This window comes from Melanerpes formicivorus, unplaced genomic scaffold (assembly GCF_026170545.1).
Source record: "Melanerpes formicivorus ecotype bairdi unplaced genomic scaffold, bMelFor1.0.p_v2 SCAF_29, whole genome shotgun sequence".
NCBI lineage: Eukaryota > Metazoa > Chordata > Aves > Piciformes > Picidae > Melanerpes > Melanerpes formicivorus.
The window spans coordinates 6,157,298-6,175,822 of NW_027142381.1; the positions used below are offsets into that span (position 1 = coordinate 6,157,298).

The following is an 18,525-nucleotide window of genomic DNA, read 5'->3' on the forward strand; positions in this document are numbered from 1 at the left end:
GCCTCCGCCCTGGGCTCTTTCAGCAGCTCCTTATGTCCTTCTTGAGCTGAGGGTGCAGAGGTGGACACAACATTCCAGATATGGCCTTAGCAGGGCAGTGCAGAGGGGGAGGAGAGCCCCTCTCGACCTATAACCACAGCCCCTCTAATACACCCCAGGATGCCTTTTGCCTTGGCCATAAGGCACATTGCTGGCTCATGGTCATCCCTCCGTCCGCCAGGAGCCTCAGGTCCCTTTCCTCTGTGCTGCTCTCCAAGCTGCAGTGGTCCCTGGAGTTGTTCTTTCCCAGACGCAGGGCTCCCCCCTTGTCCTTGTCCATTTCCTTCAATTTCTCCCCGCCCATCTCCCAGCCTGTCCAGGTCTGTCTGAATGGCAGCACAGCCTTCCAGCCTCTGAGCCACTCCTCCCCATTTGCTGCCGTCAGCAAACTCGCTGCCAGTGCCCTCTGTTCCTTCATCCAGGTCACTGACTGTTCATATTGAATAGTGAGAGGAGACCCTATTGCTGTCTACAACTACCTGAAGGGAGGTTGTAGTCAGGTGGGGGTTGGTCTCTTCTCCCAGGCAACCAGCGCCAGAACAAGAGGACACAGTCTCAAGCTGAGCCAGGGGAGGTTTAGGCTGGATGTTAGGAAGGAGTTCTTCATAGAAAGAGAGATTGGCCACTGGAATGTGCTGCCCAGGCAGGTGGTGGAGTCACCATCCCTGGAGGTGTTTAGGAAGAGACTGGATAGTTTCTTTACTTGAAGCAGAATTTCTGGGTTATAGATACTCTGGAATGTATGGTGCCTACAGCAGATTAAATGCTCAGATAAGGAGCCAAAGCCTTCCCATGGAAACACACAGAGTCCCCTGGGAGATCTCTGAAAACATCTTTCTTAGGATATCATTGATATGCAGTGTTAGAATAAACCAAACCAGGTTGGAAGAGACCTTCAAGATCATTGTGTCCAACCCATCAACCAATCCAACCCACCCAAACAGCTAACCCATGGAACCAAGTACCCCATCAAGCCTCCTCCTGAACACCTTCAGGTTTAGTTGATTAGATGGTGTTGGATGATAGATTGGACTCAATGATCTCAAAGGTCTTTTCCAAGCGGATTCATTCTATTCTATTCTATTCTATTCTATTCTATTCTATTCTATTCTATTCTATTCTATTCTATTCTATTCTATTCTATTCTATTCTATTCCATTCCATTCCATTCCATTCCATTCCATTCCATTCCATTCCATTCCATTCCATTCCATTCCATTCCATTCCATTCCCTGAAGGACTCCACTAGACTATTGCTTGTATTTTAATGCACATGTACTTTTAAATCCAGAAGTGAACTCAGCATTTTTGCAGTACTTAAAAAAAAAAAAAGGGAGACAATACAACTTTGACTTCAAAAATGCAAACACTTGTGGACTTAATCTGCCAAGAGCATCTGCATGTTACTTGTGTACCCATGGATCTTCTGCATTCAGTGCCACTGCTCACATGGTTTAGGCTTGTGTCTGAAGTGGGGCATGTCACAGAGTTAAGAGGCACTGTCATAAATTCCTATCAATTTTCAATGTATTTGCAACATGAATTATTTTACTTTGCTTTTTCTAATTTCCACACAGCAAATCTGGAGTATCAAGACATTGTTGTCCATTAAGATACAGCAAAGAAATGAAAAGGGGTCTAGCTGACACTTCAGCTCGCAGCACAGCAGGTACCATCCATTTGTGCTTTAACTTTCATACCTCGTTATGCTCATATATACACACATGAACTATTGCTACAGGATATACAGTGCTCAGTCCTAGACTCACATATCCTAAATGGACCTGTATGAGTTATCTGTTTTATTGCAGCACAGGGCAAGGTTTTGAATGGAGTCAGGGGAGTGGTCTCTAAAGGAAAGGTTTCTTTTATGGGATTATGTGCAGGATGGAAGGCTGAGAATAGAAATTGTGTGAGGCAATGGCTGATTGGTTATGTGTTTACATAATATCATTCCTGTGTGTGCTGTAAAATAATTAAGTAATTTTATGTACATATTTTAAGGGTAGGTTGTGTATTCTTTTGTTATTGGTATTGTATTATTGACATTTAAATTTTTAATTTAGGTTGTCTGCCTGTGCCTCTCTTCAATCAGAAAAAAAGAAACAGACAGCCTCTGACTTCAAATCCACTTGAAAATGAGACAGGTTCTGGTTCTGGGACTCGTACTTATGACTTTTCTCCCACGTCATTTGGTAAATAAGGGACTCTCTTTTTTTTGTTGCTTTTTTAAATGCTCTAAATCCAAATAAACCTTAACTTTATGACTGTGCTTTATTAAATTAGCCATTGTCTTTCTCAAGAACTCTATGCATCCTTTATGCTTATTTCTGAGAAGTTCATTATGTACAGAATGTCCTCCAGGAAATTTCTTTCTCCTCTATACAATTGAGCTTTTTATACTTTGTGCCTAGAGGGAGTTTGACTCTTTGTGTGTTAGAGAATGAAGTAGCACCAGCATTTAAATAGAGTCTCTTGAAACTCTGACCTTTTGTTTTCAGTTGATTTCAATCAACATTCAAGTCCTGTGTAACAAGAAGAAACGTTTGTAAGATGTCTTTCTTGTAATTCAGAAGAGAGAGTCAAATTCTGCTTGGGAAGAATGATGCAGAAATCTGCTTTTAGTACTTCCTTTGTTTTACCTACAGTAAAATGAAAAAGTTTACTTACTAGCACAGAGACTTTTACTTTATTATAAGTGTAATGTATGCAACTTCACCATTATCTAAAGCAGCAACCTACTGGTTAGAGGCTGCCTTATAATTACAGATATCAATGAATCATTGCCCTTTTTTTGTGTCCTTCCTGTGTGAGACTGTTTGTGGATTGTTAAGCAGATAAAGATTAGGAGCCCTAAGCAGACCTACTACCATTCAACCTTTTCAGTTTGTATCTATATTCAGTCCTTTGTCTTTTGAGATACAGACTGGGGAGCTGCAAACCCAGAAGTGGCTGAGCTACCGAAAGCAGCAAACAATGGGTATGTAAAAACAGATTATTTGTTGCTTTTTGGTATTTATTTGGGTACTAATTGTTTCACAAAGTCTCCTCCCTGTGCACATCCTACAATAAAGCTTCTATGTCACTGATACTTTAAACTTCTCTTTGAAAGCCAAACAGAACATCAGATGCCTCCTTCCCTTATGAAACCACCAAATGCATCAAAGCCTAATCTAGCAAGTGCTGGAAAAAACATGTATGCCTGGAGGTTGGTGAAGTCTTTAATCTTCCTTTTACTTCCTTAACCAAAATTATTCTCATATGAAAATATATCTTTCATTATTCTATATTCTTCTAGCATTCTAAATGACCCTTTTATTCTCAGATGATCACTGTGGTCCTCAATAACTCCTTTGTGCCCATGAGCCAAAACCCACCGAAGTGAAGGATTTTTCCTGTGTATCTAATGAGGCCCATTAGTTAGACCTTAATCAGTCTTATTATCAGGCCTAAAATTCAGTTCTCACCATAAAAAGGTTGATTGCATTTTAGTGTTCTTATATGTGATTCTTTTTTGAGATTCCCCTTGCAGTTTTGCCTACTTTCAACCCAGATTTACCAACAGATTCAAACAAGCTTCAATAAGTGCACATTAGGGCGAGTGTAGATCAAAACATTTAATCAAAACTAAAGATAATTTGGAACTCTGTGGGTTTTTTTTTTAAATCAAAGGAAACCTTACAGATTCAGATACCTAGAGCTGGCAGGAAAACTTCCAGCAAAATTATAATTGTACTTTTCCTCTCTTCCATTTCTCCTGCTCCTATCCAATGGCAAAGACAGAGTAAATATTTCAAACAAGTGCCTTCAAAGGCAAAGTGGAATAGAGTTGGAAGGAATTTCTGAGCTGCCCCTATAAAGATGTGTGTTGGAAATAGTAATGTCAGCACTAGAGTTTGTTGTGAAATGATTTCTTAAATGATGGTGGTACAAGAACTCTGAAATAACACTCTTGGAAGAAACTTTGCTTACTTTATTTCAGAGTTATGGAAAAAATGTGAATCTCAGGTCAAGAAAGATCCTTTTTTACAGGGAGGGACAATAATTGAGCAAGCTTTTAAGGCCTGTTGAATTCAGCTGGATTTAAGCACAGGTGTGGTCGCTGCCCTGTGTATGGATCCATTTAAGTGTACACTCAAGTGCTTTGAGTCTGAATATTTAACAGATGTTTTTAAAGCTGATCCAACAATGCATAGATTGCTTTTATATTCAGAACAGATATTGTGAAACTGAACTCTGTCTAACATTGTACCACAGGGCAGAAGAGAAGGCTCCCAGTACTAAGGCTTGGAACAGAAACAAGTACACTCCTCTAACAAACACAACAGATTCAAGATCTGACAGTGGGACTGTTCCAAAGTTTGGAAACCTTTCCAATAGTCTGCAAACTGCTCAGAAGCAAAAGGCCCCTGAGAACCGTAATGTGTCTCAGCACATCAAAACAACCAGCCACACACCTACATCCCAAGGACGGTGGCCAGTGAAACCTAACACTGCTTCAGGAACTCTGCAGGATCCTAGTCTGGCATATAAGTTTAACAACAATATTCAGCAAAATAAAATGAATGAAAACAAATTTGACTGTGTTCCAGAAGACAAAAGTCAGGTAAACTTATAATAGGAAGGAAAACAATATGAGTAAACAAAATTGAGGCAAGAGGAGGCTTTCATCAGTCCAAGCTGCCTTAGTAAACCCTTCAGTTCCTGAGAATTTAGATTGAGATTTTCCTATAAGAATAACCTATAGCCCTCTGCATGTGTGTATGAATTGGCAAGCAGTTGTTTGCACAGTCTGAACAAATACTCTAATTCTAAAGTACACATTGGATACTTAACATATAAATTTCTGTGTGCCTTGTACAATCATGTCTGTATCTCTAACTTGAGTTTTCCTCTTCCCCTGAAAGGAATTTGCATCATCTCAATTAAAATTTAAGGGAAAAAAGAACTCTTTGCGGATCATCTCTGCAGTCATTGAAAGCATGAGGCACTGGAGTCAGTACACTTACAAAACTGCATTGCTGTTTGAAGTTTTAGGTAAGCATGCTAGATTGTGCTAGAACTGTTAACAATGGGAAGACAAAGCCGAGAGAAAATGTTATTAACTGTAGGAGCAATAGCTGAAAAATTTAAATCCACCAAATACTGGCATGGGCACTGCCTAATTTTCTTGCTGGGAGATCCATTCAGCTATCAAAGTGACTAAAATAGGTATAAAATTAATAATACATCATCCTCCCATGTTTAAGCTCTTTCTGTCCTGTTTCTTTTCTTTCCTTCTTTTTTGAACATGTTCCAATACATTTTCCTCTTTAATAGGAACCTTCTGTAGAGAGGTTTGGTTTTTACAGTAAATTTTAACACAATTAATCTGGGAATAAATTGAAGTAGTTCTAAACAGAGGTGACTTGTGGGGAGCTTCACTTGGCTTTTTAATTAATGCTATCTGAGAAATGAACCTGACAATAGACTGAAATGACTAAACTTTAAATCAAGGTGAATAAGAAACCACAGTGTAATGGCATCTCAGAAAACTTAATTTGACAAGGTTGCAAATATTTAAAGTTGATTTGCATATGAAGGTTAATAAAACTTCAAGAGGATTGTGTTGTGCTCTGATGCACAAGGGAATAACCTGTTTATGGTGAAGGTTCTGAGAACCACATTTGGTCACTCAGTTTAGAGACATCATACACAATTGCACTGTTCAAGGACTACGTAAAGTCCATAATTTCTATTGGAACTTCCAATGCTGTCAGCAGAAGATCTCACAGAAAGCTGATGTTGACTTAATCTATCTCTGTGTTTTTGCGTAGTGAGTGTTGTCCTGGTGTCTTTGTATGTCACACTTGGTATTGCCCTGCCCTTGACATCATGGTTTATTTCTGCCAAATGCTACAGGCACGCTTGATTCTGCAGTCACACCTGGAGCGTACAGGGCGAAGAACTTTCTTCTGAGAGATGGGAAGGAGAGTCTGCCTTGTGTCTTTTATGAAATTGTAGGTATTCTGCATCCATGCATAACACAGACACCACTGATGATGATCCATTTTGTGAAGCTAATGCTATGTTCTGATAGACAGAAAATCATAGCATCATCATAGAATCACAGAATGGTTTGGGTTGGAAGGGACCTTAAAGTTCATCTGATTCCAATCCACTGCCATGGTCAGGGGCACCTCCTGCTAGGCCAGGCTGCTCAAGGTCCCATCCAACCTGGCTTTGAACATTTCCAGGTCTGGAGCCTTCACAACAAGGCCAATACCCTTCCAGTCCTTCACAACCCTCATAGTGAAGAATTTCTTCCTAATGTCTAATCTAAACCAAGCTGCTTCCGTTTTTGAAGCCATTACCCCTTATCCTGTCAATCCATGCCTTTGTAGATAGTCCCTCTCCAACTGTTCTGGTAGTCCCCTTGAAATACTGGAAGGTTGTTAAAAATCTCTGTGTAAAAGGAAGGCTGGATATTGATTATTCCCAAACTGATATACAGCAACAATCCATTCACTATTAGGTATCATCAGCCTTCTCTTTCAGCAAAAAAAAACAGGTGGAACATCCAGTTCAGCTTCTGAGTAGTTGATATTAGAAAAAAATCTGATGTGAATTCCTTCTGTGTTTGATGTAGTCTTTAGAAATCCATGCACAACTAACAATTGAGTGTTCTAAAAGCTTTTATATTAGCAAGGTGATAATTTTGTTTGTTTGTTTGCTGTGTTTTTGATAAAGGACAGGGAGCTTCCAAGGCTAATTAGAGGTCGAGTGCACAGGTGCATGGGAAACTATGATGCAAAAAAGAACATTTTCAAGTGTGTCTCTGTAAGACCAGCAACTATTCAAGAACAAAACACTTTCCAAGACTTTGTTAAAATTGCAGATGTGGAGATGACAGCATATGTCAAAACACTGAATGAAATGTAAGTCAGAACGGTTGCCCCAAACTGATTTTCACTCCTTGTTAGCCATAGAGGCTGCACAGCCTAAAGTGCTTGCCAAAACTAATACTGAAAATCTGACTAAATAATTGACAATATCACTCTGCTGTGTTCTCCCACAAATGGCAGTGCCAGTGTTTGGTTTCCATGATGACTTTTCATAGCTTGTCTTTCCTAGTTACTTTTGTTACATTAGCTTTTACTGGGGAAATTCTGAATTAAAATGTTGCTGTTTTGCTGTTAGAACAAGTCTCTTAGGAAAAGATCATCAGTGGTGGTTCAGTTTGCCATTGCTTTTCATCCTCCTCCCTGTATAGAAATTCCTTCAGTATCTATTTCAAAAGGTTGACTGTAATATTTTTTTATTTTTTTTTTTTGAGGAGAGTTTGGTCAAAGTTTAGTAGTGAGCAAATCTCAACAAAACTTTTGGCTCTGCATATTACATTAAAGCTGCTCTTTAGTGGCAAGTAAAAAGGTGGTCTTTGTTCCCCTTCAGTTCCAACTAGCAGGTTCCCTTTCCTTTGTGAGTTGCAAGAACAGCTGTAAAATCTTTGCTAGTAATGAACGTGATAGATATCACAGAAAGATTTCACAGGATGCAGCTGTATCTATTAGGTTTTCACTTGGTTCCTGTTGAGATATTGTCTTTTTCATGGGTTTTAAAAATATAAATAAGCAGTATAACACCTGTACAAAACAGCAATAGCCCTGCAGTTGTAGGAAGATTGCTCAAGGACAGTGAGGAACTTGGGGAGAAACAATTACTTGAACACAGAACTTCCTTGCCCTGGCCACAGAAGCACCTTTCATGATGGATGGACCATGTAGATGTTTATGTAACTTTGCCTTCTAACAGTAACAGTCATGGGTTATTCCTGCTGTTTCTATTTCCTTTTCCCCTTAGCTAGTTCCTCTGCTTCAAAAGCTTTGTACCAGGTCTGTTGGGAACTGTAAAACAAAAGAGCTGTCAAGGAAAAAAAAAGTGAGCAGTGTCCATTTGGGGTTTGGTTTGGGTTTTTTTTTTGTTTAAATTTTATTATACAGTGTTGGCAATTGGAAATTTCACATTTAAAATAATTGAAATATTGTATCCAACAAGTCCAATACAGAAAACAGGTAATATTCTAAAAAGGAGCCAGCTAGTCAACGCAGAAACACATTAATGGAAAATACAGCTTTTAGTTACACTTAAAAAATTATATATTTAGAATAAAACTTGAACCTGGTCCAGTAAATTGTTTGACTCGTAACAGGAAAACGCTTTTAAACAGTTCAACGCGCAGACAGCCTTTGTTTAGAAAAGTGATCTGTCAGTGTTAGCACATGTATTGGCAGCAACACCCCTTCCTGTGCCAGCTGGGCAGCTAGAGCAGAGGAGGTACGTGCTTTACTAACTGGTGTACAAACTCCTTGCACTGTCAACCCTGCCTCCTGTGCTAGGCTGGCCCTCAGCATGGATGTTTCAAAGAGCATTTCATTTGTCCAGTTGTAAAGGCCATATACCTATATTTGATTCCCTTTATGGATTAGAAAACATTACAGAAAGTTCCAAATGGGAGCATTAGCTTTAGCTTGTAAAAGGTGCAGAATATTACAGGACTTAGAGCTTATAACAGAAGGAATTGGAGTGTAAGAAGTAAAGGATTTGGTGGTGTAAATGGTTAAGTCTCCACTGTAACAGTAAGTTAAACCTACAGAGAAAGGTTGAACAGTGGGACCAGACCTGGCAGCATCTTGTATGTGTAATCAGCATCACAACAATGTTGTAATCCGGTTGGTTGATTGATTGATGGTTCCAGTTCTGCACAGGTGTGAGTTACGTTAATAAGGAACAACAGGAACAGGTCGTTTGTGTCTATTAGGAATGTTATGGCTGTTAATAAAGATCTAAAATAATTGTACTTTCAGTAAGTGTTTAGATCTTTGCAAAAAAGCTTTCTACTTTGACACTAACAAATCACTTTTTCTAGTGAAACATTAAGTGAACAGTCGTAAACATTACACAAAACAGAAACCCTACGTAATACAGTTTATACACACCACTCAACATCTTCAGTTGTTGCTTGCTTGGTTGTTTATTTTTTGTTTTGTTTTTAACCATATTGATCCTGTCTTGTATAATGGTTCTAGTGTAAAGGCACAGGTTGGTTAGGAAAGAAAAGCCTGCATCTCTGTCTTTCTACTTCGTGGTGATGATTTTCTTTTTACACGTTGTTTGTTATTCCTCACTTTTCTGACTCTTACATTTCAGCCATTCATTACAAAAAGCGCCAGACGTTACTGAAAAGTACATTACTACACAGAAGTGACTGAAATTCATTCTTCTTGCTTTAGAGGCATTCCCTTGACCTACTTCTTTAAATACCTGGAAGATTTAACTCCTCGTTCACTGTGGGCCAAAACGCACAGCAGGTGCTGTTGTCTCTCTTGCTCAGGGAACTTAATTCTAGACTGAAATCTGTATGTTCAAAGGTCAGTAATGGAACTTGCTACGTTGATGTGCAGGATTTGCTTTTAGAGTGGGTGAAAAATCTACCACCAGACACTCCTTTTTGAAACCAATGCAAGGTTCCGTTGATGTTTTAGAAGGGTGAGGAATGTAAACAAGACTGCAGAAGTCTCTGACGTTTGTTAAAGTAACACAGTGATTGTTCTGTTTGCATTTCTTACACATCCTCAACATGGCTCTGTCTGTCCCTTCGTGTACACTTTCCAGTAAAAAAAAAAACACATTAAAAATTCAGGATTCAGTTGGACTCAGCTAAGTGAAGAATAATAATAAATTTGATCCCTTGGTTTGTGCCAAAATACAAAACTAAGAAGTACAGCTCTGAATTAAATATAATCTCTGTGATTAGTTACTTTCAAATAAATAATAGAAAATAAAAAAAATGAGAGTAGAATTAGAATTTGATTTTGATTTAAAATGAGAAACATAATGGTAGGGTGAGATTAGAACCCAATGTTTCTTTTGCTTAAGGCAATCAAGTGCACTTATTTCAGTGCTTGATAGTAATGAATTCAGTGCTGCTGTGGAAATCAGACTTCACAAATTTCACATACAAACCCATGAAATATGGCCATTGGCTACTTCTGACAGGGCATCTGATTCTTATTACCTGTTTTTCAGTAGCACTTTGCCTTTTTTTTGACAATAATGGCCTCTTAACAGGAATGGAAATATTAGAATCTAGTTTATTCTGGCTTGTGTTATCACTACATACAGGGCCAGTGGGCACATACATTTTGTAAACAGAGATTTTTCTTTGCAGCTTTAAAAAAAAAAAACAAACAACCCACCCCAAAACCTACAATTAACATTTTCAAATAATTATGTAAAAACCCACCTAGGATTAAAATTTGTGAAATGCTAAAAGAAACACTTTAACATTTTTTTATTCTGTTGTTAAAGTATTTAATCCTCATGAAGCCTTTGAAAAGAGTTAGATCTCTCTCTCTGAAAACCAGTAATCTAAATTCCATGCAAGTCTTCATGAAGATGACTCTCAGCCTTGAAGAGCAGATCACTGTTAGAAAGTATGCCAAAGCTTACAATATGCAGGTACAGCTGATACATAGAGATCAAAATGAAAGCTTTTTTTTCTTGTCTACAGCTTGGTTTAGCTATCAAGCTTAATTTCAGGCCGTGGCTACTAGTAGGTGCTTTTTTTTTTTTTCACTCATCAAAATAATTGTAACAAAATATCATTATTGATTTTTAAATTATTGGGTTCGTAAAAAGATTGACATCTAATAATATACAAAAAGTGAATTGAAGCTTTTAAAAGACTTACAATTTTGAGACACAAAAGAAACTGGGAGGTAGACAGATGTTTTGAGGATAAACAGAATGTTTTTGTCTAAGGCATTATGCCACTGTATGTCTCGAGCAGTGTAAAGGCTGCTGATTGATCTTATTTCAATTCCAGAGTGCTTGCTGCTCATGCTCACGGAAGACTATCAATGCACTTTTGGTCTTTGTGAATCTGACCTTCTCTTCCCCATCTCCTTTTTGCTCTCTTTAGCAATACAGCTAAATGGAAGTGCTATAATAATTTCTGCCCATTGCCTGTAGACAGGAATGTTCTCTTCTTAAACAGTAATAAAATACTATAAAATAGTAGGTATTGGAGTTGGAGATATGTGCTCTTTTGGTGCATATTTTGCAAAGAATGGTAAAAAGACAGACAACATGACCCCAACAATTGCCAGCATATACCCCCAGCCAATCTGGCAGTCTCCTGCATAGTAGATGTCTGAATTCTCACAGAATCTCTTCACAGTAGCAGAGTTGAAACCAAAAGGGTAAACCAAAAGCCCAGAAGCCATTATGAACACTAGAGAGGAGAAAAGAAAAACACAACACAATTATTATCAAACAGTTCACTCCTTTGAGAAATAAAAGTCCTTTAAATCAAAGCAAATATGTGCTAGATTAAAATCAATGAGAAAAGTCATAGCTTAAAATTTGTGATTGTCATATTAGCTTCCTTTTCATAATTACCTCGTATGGACAGCAGTGTCATTACAGGGTAGCAAGTTGTCATTGGGATTTTGTTCATGAGAACTCTTGCCCATTACATCACTTCAGAAACGCTGCAATCCAAATTACGTAGCCATTTAAAAAGTAAGATGATTCTGAGACAATGGAGTCCAGAGGAGGAGAATTCCTAAGTTTGCAGGTTCCAAACCAGCTTGATTTTCTTCTCAAGAGCATTTTTGTACTTGAGACAAACAATTACTTTGTTCTGCCAAACAAAAACTTTCAATGAAAGAGTTTAAATGTAGTTTTTCAGACTCTGCTGATTAGGTATTGATAATGGAAGCACTTCCTCATTATTACAAACCCAAATCACTTTTAAAATCCTGCATTGGACCCAAAGATGGTGAGATGAAAACAAACACAATCTGTTTTCTTTTTTATTTAGCTTCTAGCATTGGAGTCTTTCAGTGTACTTTTTGAATTCTCTGCAAAGTTTAGGAGAGTTTTTCGCTTAAGGCTGAGACCTAATTCATTAAGACCCAAATCACAGAATTGCAGAACCCTTTGGAAATGTCACTGAAGTTTCCTTATTACCTAGTACCAAAAGCTTGGGCTCTGAAGACACACAGAAATACAACAGGACACAGTCTAGACATCTAAAGGTTCAGTATGCAAAGACACAGAGTTCAAGTAGAAATCTCTCCCAGTGAGTTGTCTTTTCCTCCTTCTAGCCAGCCAGAGGAGCAGATTAATCCTGTGCATAATGAAAAAATATGCCTAAAACACCAGCAAAGCTTAAGACACCTCTTGATGTTGGAAAGCCAGACTTGCCTCCTCCACTTACAAGGTCTGTATTGTCTGTTAGCTTTTAATAGAACTGCACAGATTTTACAGCCTTTAATGAACACGTTACATTTAAATATCACAGCTTATGTAATTAGTTTAATGAACAGCAGAACCTCTTTTCTAGCTTTGAAAGTAGGACTGCCCAAGGTTTCAATCATGCCTATGATAAAAAGGCATTAGAATACTCCAGAAACAGTTCTCAGCCTGCTCCTGCCCACCTTGAAACTCAAAAGGAGCTGAGCTAGGCTGATGGGAAAAGGGGCTGAAGCTATCCCAGCTGTTGTGTGCACCTTTTGTCTGAGAGAACACCCATAAACTGTTTCTTCTTTTCCAGGCTGGCTGCTAATGAAAACCCACTGCATTTAAAACCCAGAGTGTATTTTCAAAGGCTTTATGTTCCCAAAAGATACCACAAAGCAGCCCCTTTTCCTACCTTCCCACTCTTCCAGGATAGTGTTTTGTTGAAATTCAGGGTGGGTTGTTGGTGATTCATGAAGAGCAGGCAATCAGAATTAACTGTTATGTTTGAGCTGATAGATAATTCATGGCCAGCAAACATCTAATGAAACATTAAGATTCTAAAACAAACACTACAGGTTGTTCTCTGTATCTGTAATTGCTTTTCAGGTAGGGCATGTGCTTATTACTGCAATTATAATATTGGAGAGGCTCAATCTTAAAAAAAAATATGTGAAAAAGGACAGTCATTAATGTTTTTTAATTAAAGACAAAACTTTAATAAGCTTGAGGGCTAGATGAAGTAAAAAAGTTTAACACAGCCTGTCAAGCCCCTGAATAATTTGCATTAAACCTTTTCTTCTAGTCTAAATGGAACTGCTGAGTTAAGTTAATCCCTTGTAAAAAACTTTAAGACCAAGAAAATGGAAATTAAAAGGAGAGAAACTGGGACAGAAGCAAACTTGCCAATCTGTTTCCCTCTAGGGTACCAATGTCTGTACAGAGAAACTGCCTACCAGCAAGAGGAGCTCTCTGAGAGCAAGGTGCTTTCACCTGCTCTCACTCCCACAGTCACTCTCTGTTCCTTTAACCCTTTATGAAGAAGTTTTCAGTGGTTCCCAAGGGAAGTATACTGTGGCCTTCCCTTCTTCACAGGCTCAAGGTGTGTGAAGGTGATTCTGCAGCAGCTGGTTATGGGAAATATCCTCCTCAGTGCAAGCCACATCCTGATGCTCAACCCACTGCACCTGCTCTAGGGACCCAGGGAAGGAGGGAGCTCACAAAACTCAGCACTGGGTTCTTACCAGCTGTGCTTGTGCATTTGGGCTCCAGCTTTAAACAAATGTACAGAAGCTGATGCTAAATATAAAGAAGTAAATTGTACGATGCAGATCTCCCGTAGTTTCACCCATATGACACCACTAAGAACAGTACATAAGGAAAATACAAGGTCATTGAGCTCTCACAGAAGAAGAGCTAAGGGCCAACAGACTTTCTTTGGCCAGTAGCACAGCCTGAGAGTGGTATGACCTTTATGTGGCCAGGAAAATACCCCATGCACCACCTCTGCAGACTGAAACATAGGAAGCAACCTTGGAGAAGAGCATTTAAAAAGGATACTTTTCCTACTGCTCTGGTAAACTTTGGGAGTGTTAAAATCGCTCAGCTGAGCAACAATCTAAACCATGTCAATCCGTAGACTCGTGCAGGCTGTAGCTTTTGTGGGCTAGCACAGCTGGGAAACAGAAAAACATGCTGCCGGAGGGACTTGGTGGGGGAGGAGGATGCGCAGCCCAAACCCCACCAAACCCCAGGCTGCTCAGTACTGTGAAGAATCTCGAAACAGCCCTGTGGTGCAAAACCTGCTGTAAGATGTTGGGCCCATTTGCAAAGGAAAGTGAGCCAGTTTTAGGAGAAACAGCAACTGCTCTAAGCAAGAGGCAGGTCTAAAATTAACATTTCAGTTCGTTCATCCTTTCAAAGGCAAAACAGTCCATGTGTCACATCTCATTCAGCAAAAGAACACCATACAGAACTGGAAGCAATCTTTTTGTCACAGAATCCTTTGAAACTGTGCTAGTTGTTAAAACTCGCTGGGTTTCTGACACTATTTCTCCCCCTTTCTCTGTTTCACATATCTGTCCATGTATCTGGTTTGGCTGGGTTACATAGGATTATTTTGAAGGCTGTGCTTTACAGTGCTAGTGTTTTGATTACCACTTGGTGCTGGTGTTGTGTGGTGTGTTTTAATGGAAGAAGCTTCTTTATTTGAAGGCTAGAAATAATCTGTCACAGTAGAATGTAATGTGTTCACATATCAAACGGGCTAAAAAGTTCCCCATGGTTCCATATCCTCAGGCATGTCACAGAATGACCTCATTATTCTCATTTAGGTGCCCTCTCTCTTACAAAGACTCAAAATATTGAATAGCCCGTTATTATCAGCAGAAGCCAAGCTTTCAGACATGGTGCTAATGACTGCTTAATAGTGCTGCCTGTCAGCAATGCAGTTAGCTGAGAGAGCACACAAAGAAACAGTGGGGCTCCATTTAGGCTCCTCATAGAACACTTCTGCCGCTGCACGGCTTTCCAACAACAAACATCACTTTAAAAGGTGTCAGCATACAGTAGTGAGTGCAGCTCACCATTATGTGTAGTGTAATCCTGCTGTCATACAAGATGATGAGAAGCTAGACAATGCGTTTGGGGCTGTTCTATATAGCGTCAGCCATATGGAGTGTAGGGGGGGACTTGCTGGTACCATGGCTAGTTGGAGCTCTTTGTTTAACACGGCTTGGCTGATCATTTCACTCGTCTCACCTCTTTGGTCATGTTAAAAACATGCATTTGTTTGGTTTGTTATCTGACACAGGGTGTTTGTTATTGCTAGGTCCTCACCACCTGAAGTCTCACCAGTAAGTCACAGCCACTGCTGGCTGCAAGACAGTTTAAAGGCAAGTCCATGTCCATTGGTTCAACTGTAAGTCACTTTTGATTTCTGCTTTCTCATCTCCTGCCCTCCCAAACAGTTACAGTCTCACCCTCCCACATCCTCTTTCTTCACTGGTTTCCTACAGCCAGACGGTAAAAACCCTCTGAAGTGTTTGCCAGCCAAGGCAGGAGCTCTGTGCTGAGCTCCTGCTCCCTGTGCAGGCTTAAAGCATATGCTTTACATTATTATTATTATTATTATTTTAATTGAGATTCCTGAATCTGCAAATTCCTAAACAAAATAACTTTAAGTAATAGAAATAAGATGTCATTCATAACAGGAATAAGATATTGTTGTGAAGAAGGACACTTCTCTTTAGGGACAACAGGGCATTTTGTAGAAAAAGATGTGAATTACCACCACCAATTCACAACTTTTTCTACAAAATGGAATCGATGCCACTTCTATTTAGGGAAAAATGGCTGTTTTTAAATCTGCTAAACTAACCCTCTTTGACATTGCAATGGCTCGTTCGTTTCGTTATGCTCCTGAAGCGCAGCTGAACTCTTTAAACCCATCACACCCCATTCTCGGGTTTATTTCCAACCGGACACACCAAAGCCATGCAGTTCTCCTGAACGCGTGCAGAGGGCGCCAGTGCACAACTCTCTTCAGCACTATCCGCCAAAAATGGCTATTTCCATTTCCACTCCTCTTGGCAAGACTGGTGGCAGTTTTCAACGTAGGAAACACAGTCGCTGAAAGTTTTTTTCCTGTATTGTGAAGCAGAAATGTGAAAGCTTGACTAAGCTTATGTGGATCCTCCCATATTGCTGTTGAAATGGATGGAATTTATGGTGGACCATAAATATTACAGAGCTCAGAAAAAGCTATTTTATTGTATTTGTTAATATGTCTAGATGGTGCTAGTAGTCATAGTGATCACCAGTAGTAAAATACGTTGTGTGCATCAATTATCTTCCTGAAATCCTGCTGCAAGGAGATTAGTTTATCCCAGAAGTTCAATTTGCTGATTTTAAGAGTGTATTACATTCCTGATACCTGTGACAATGACAGATTAATTGCAAGCTTCTGGGACATACCAGACAATCATTAGAATTAGGGCTGAATCACAAGCCAGCAAGAGTATTATTCCAACCCTATTACAGATTATCGCAGTCTTATCTCTCCTTCGAACATTTTTATTGACAGAGCTTAATCTACCAAAGCAGTTTTCACTCATCAAGAAGTTTCCTCTCACACATAATCCATTACCTCCCTTCTTAAAGCTGACAGTTCTTCTTATGTACAATCAGTTGACTCTGAATAACACATTTCCTCTCAGGTTTACACGTTTTATTCATCTAATAATTTTATTAGTACTTCTTAAGCTTTTCGTTATGTGATTTTAATGACAACATTTTAAGTGAGAAAGCAAATGTTGATCCCAAGCCACAGATACCCTGATACAAAGGTAGAAGTACAGCTAACATCTGAGCAGCAGTGAGAAAACCTTTCAACCACTAGCACAGCCAGACCATTATCTCTTGCCCCTGGTCCTTTAGGGGTCTGTACTGGGTCCTGTAGTGTTTAATATTTTCATCAGTGACATAAATGGTGGGATTGAGTGCACCATCAGCAAGTTTGCAGATGACACCAAGTTACGTGGTGCTGTTGGTATGCTAGAAGGATGGGATGCCATCCAGAAGGACCTGGACAAGCTGGAGAGGTGGGGCCAAGTGAACCTTGTGAGGTTCAAACAAGAGCGAGTGCAGGGTCCTGCCCCTGGGTCAGAACAATCCTCATTATCAAGACAGGCTGTGGGATGAGAAGAGGGACTGTTTACAAAGGTCTGTAGTGATAGGATGAGGGGCTGTGGTTTGAAATTAGAGGAGAGAGAGACTGGATGTTAAGAACAAGTTCTTTACCATGAGAGTGGTGGAACACTGCAATAGGTTACCCAGGGATGTAGTTCAGGCTTCATCCATGGAGATATTCAAAGTCAGGTTCAACAAGGCTCTGATCAACCTGATCTAATGGAGGATGTCCTTACTGACTGCAGGGTGGTTGAACTAGATGACCTTTGAAGGTCCCTTCCAAGCCAAACCATTCTGTGATTCAGTGATTCTGTGATTCCCAGGCAAATATTTCTGAAGTACACCTGAAGGGCTACTACATTTAGGGTATTTTGGATTTAGGTGGTGCTAGAAGAAACAAGTACAAAAAGCAGGTCCCTGTATGGCTCTTTCAACAAGTAGTGGGCAATGCTAAATGTGATCCAAGGTCACAGCTACTGTTGGTAATAGCTACACATGGGTGTAACGAGATGGAATTTGGGGCTATTCACAGATTAGCAATTTCCTTTTGGCTAGTTCTGAAAAGGAAAAATCCCCTGGAGTAATTTTTGTCAGAGCTGAAATACATCTAAAATCAGCAGGCTCATTTTAAATGTCAATTCAGTATAAATGAAATAAACAGGAAAGTGAGCTGTCAAAGGTAAAACAAACCAGAGAAAATCCTCCTGCTATGAAAACAAAACTTTGGAGGCACAAGGCAAACAGGGACCACTGTTAACTGCTATCCCACTCTGCTGCACTCCTGGCAGGTGCTTGGCAGGTACCTACAGTTCAAACACTTGAAAGCAGCCCTAGCAATTATTCCCTCCATGGAAAGCAAAATGGGAGAGCAGAGAAAAGGGATTAACGCCCATATCCTTGGTATCAGGACGCAGCCATCTTCCTTTGTAGTGGAACAAAGAGCTGCAACTTGAACTAATGGTGCAGCCACTTCTAACATATTACAGTTTAGCTCTTCTCCTTTGTAAAGAATTATTCCATTGGCTTCATTTCAGTCCAACATGTTGTGATTTGAAGAGTGTGTATCAGTGCTGGACTGTTGCCAAATAAGTAGATTTATACCAGCTCCTTTATAAATGGTGTATCTCACAAGTTAGCACTTAGCAGCTGTAATAGAAATGTGGTTGTAGTGAAGCTGTGTAGCTTGCCAAGCCCCTTTTGTTAGCTAACAAAGGAAATGTATTAGTTTGTGCAGTGTCTCCAAACTATGCTTAAATAAATGCTGGGTATGCGACTGCAGCTCACAAGCTAAGGAACTGCATCAGATACAGTAACTTGTATTTATATATATATATGTGTGTGTGTGCAAAACTACTGGGGAATAGATCTACATAAAGAGCTGGACATTGTTTTCCATTTCAGTTTATCAGGGTTTAGCTGAGGTGCCATAGGAACAGGTTAATTTAAATGAAACTGATACTGAAATAAGAGTGCCTTGCACCTTTTTGGCACACATCTTTTTAGTACCACTTAAAT

At 39.5% G+C, this 18,525-nt stretch overlaps 3 protein-coding genes across 4 annotated transcripts in view; 1 reads left to right on the plus strand and 2 right to left on the minus strand.

The window, feature by feature from the left end:
- ASPA (aspartoacylase) overlaps positions 1–18,525 on the minus strand; it is a 59,413-nt gene that overhangs the window by 12,868 nt on the left and 28,020 nt on the right. The gene's annotated exons all lie outside the window — the stretch shown is intronic.
- SPATA22 (spermatogenesis associated 22) lies at positions 239–6,967 on the plus strand. 2 transcript variants are annotated; one of them, XM_068154734.1, is made up of 8 exons: positions 239–1,708; positions 2,106–2,234; positions 2,959–3,019; positions 3,152–3,247; positions 4,297–4,645; positions 4,947–5,076; positions 5,941–6,038; positions 6,769–6,967. In XM_068154734.1, exons 1-8 carry the CDS (start codon positions 1,666–1,668, stop codon positions 6,958–6,960), a joined length of 1,098 nt encoding a protein of 365 aa, XP_068010835.1. In that variant the 5' UTR covers positions 239–1,665; the 3' UTR covers positions 6,961–6,967. The 2 variants fall into 2 exon arrangements, with proteins under 2 accessions (XP_068010835.1, XP_068010836.1); XM_068154735.1 differs by having other exon boundaries at positions 2,965–3,019.
- The window catches only part of LOC137449338 (LHFPL tetraspan subfamily member 7 protein-like), a 62,011-nt gene continuing 53,975 nt past the window's right edge, over positions 10,490–18,525 (minus strand). The window contains exon 3 of the mRNA XM_068154741.1: positions 10,490–11,311. Within this exon, the coding sequence (XP_068010842.1) occupies positions 11,085–11,311 (227 nt within the window). The 3' untranslated portion in view covers positions 10,490–11,084. The remainder of the gene's footprint in view (positions 11,312–18,525) is intronic.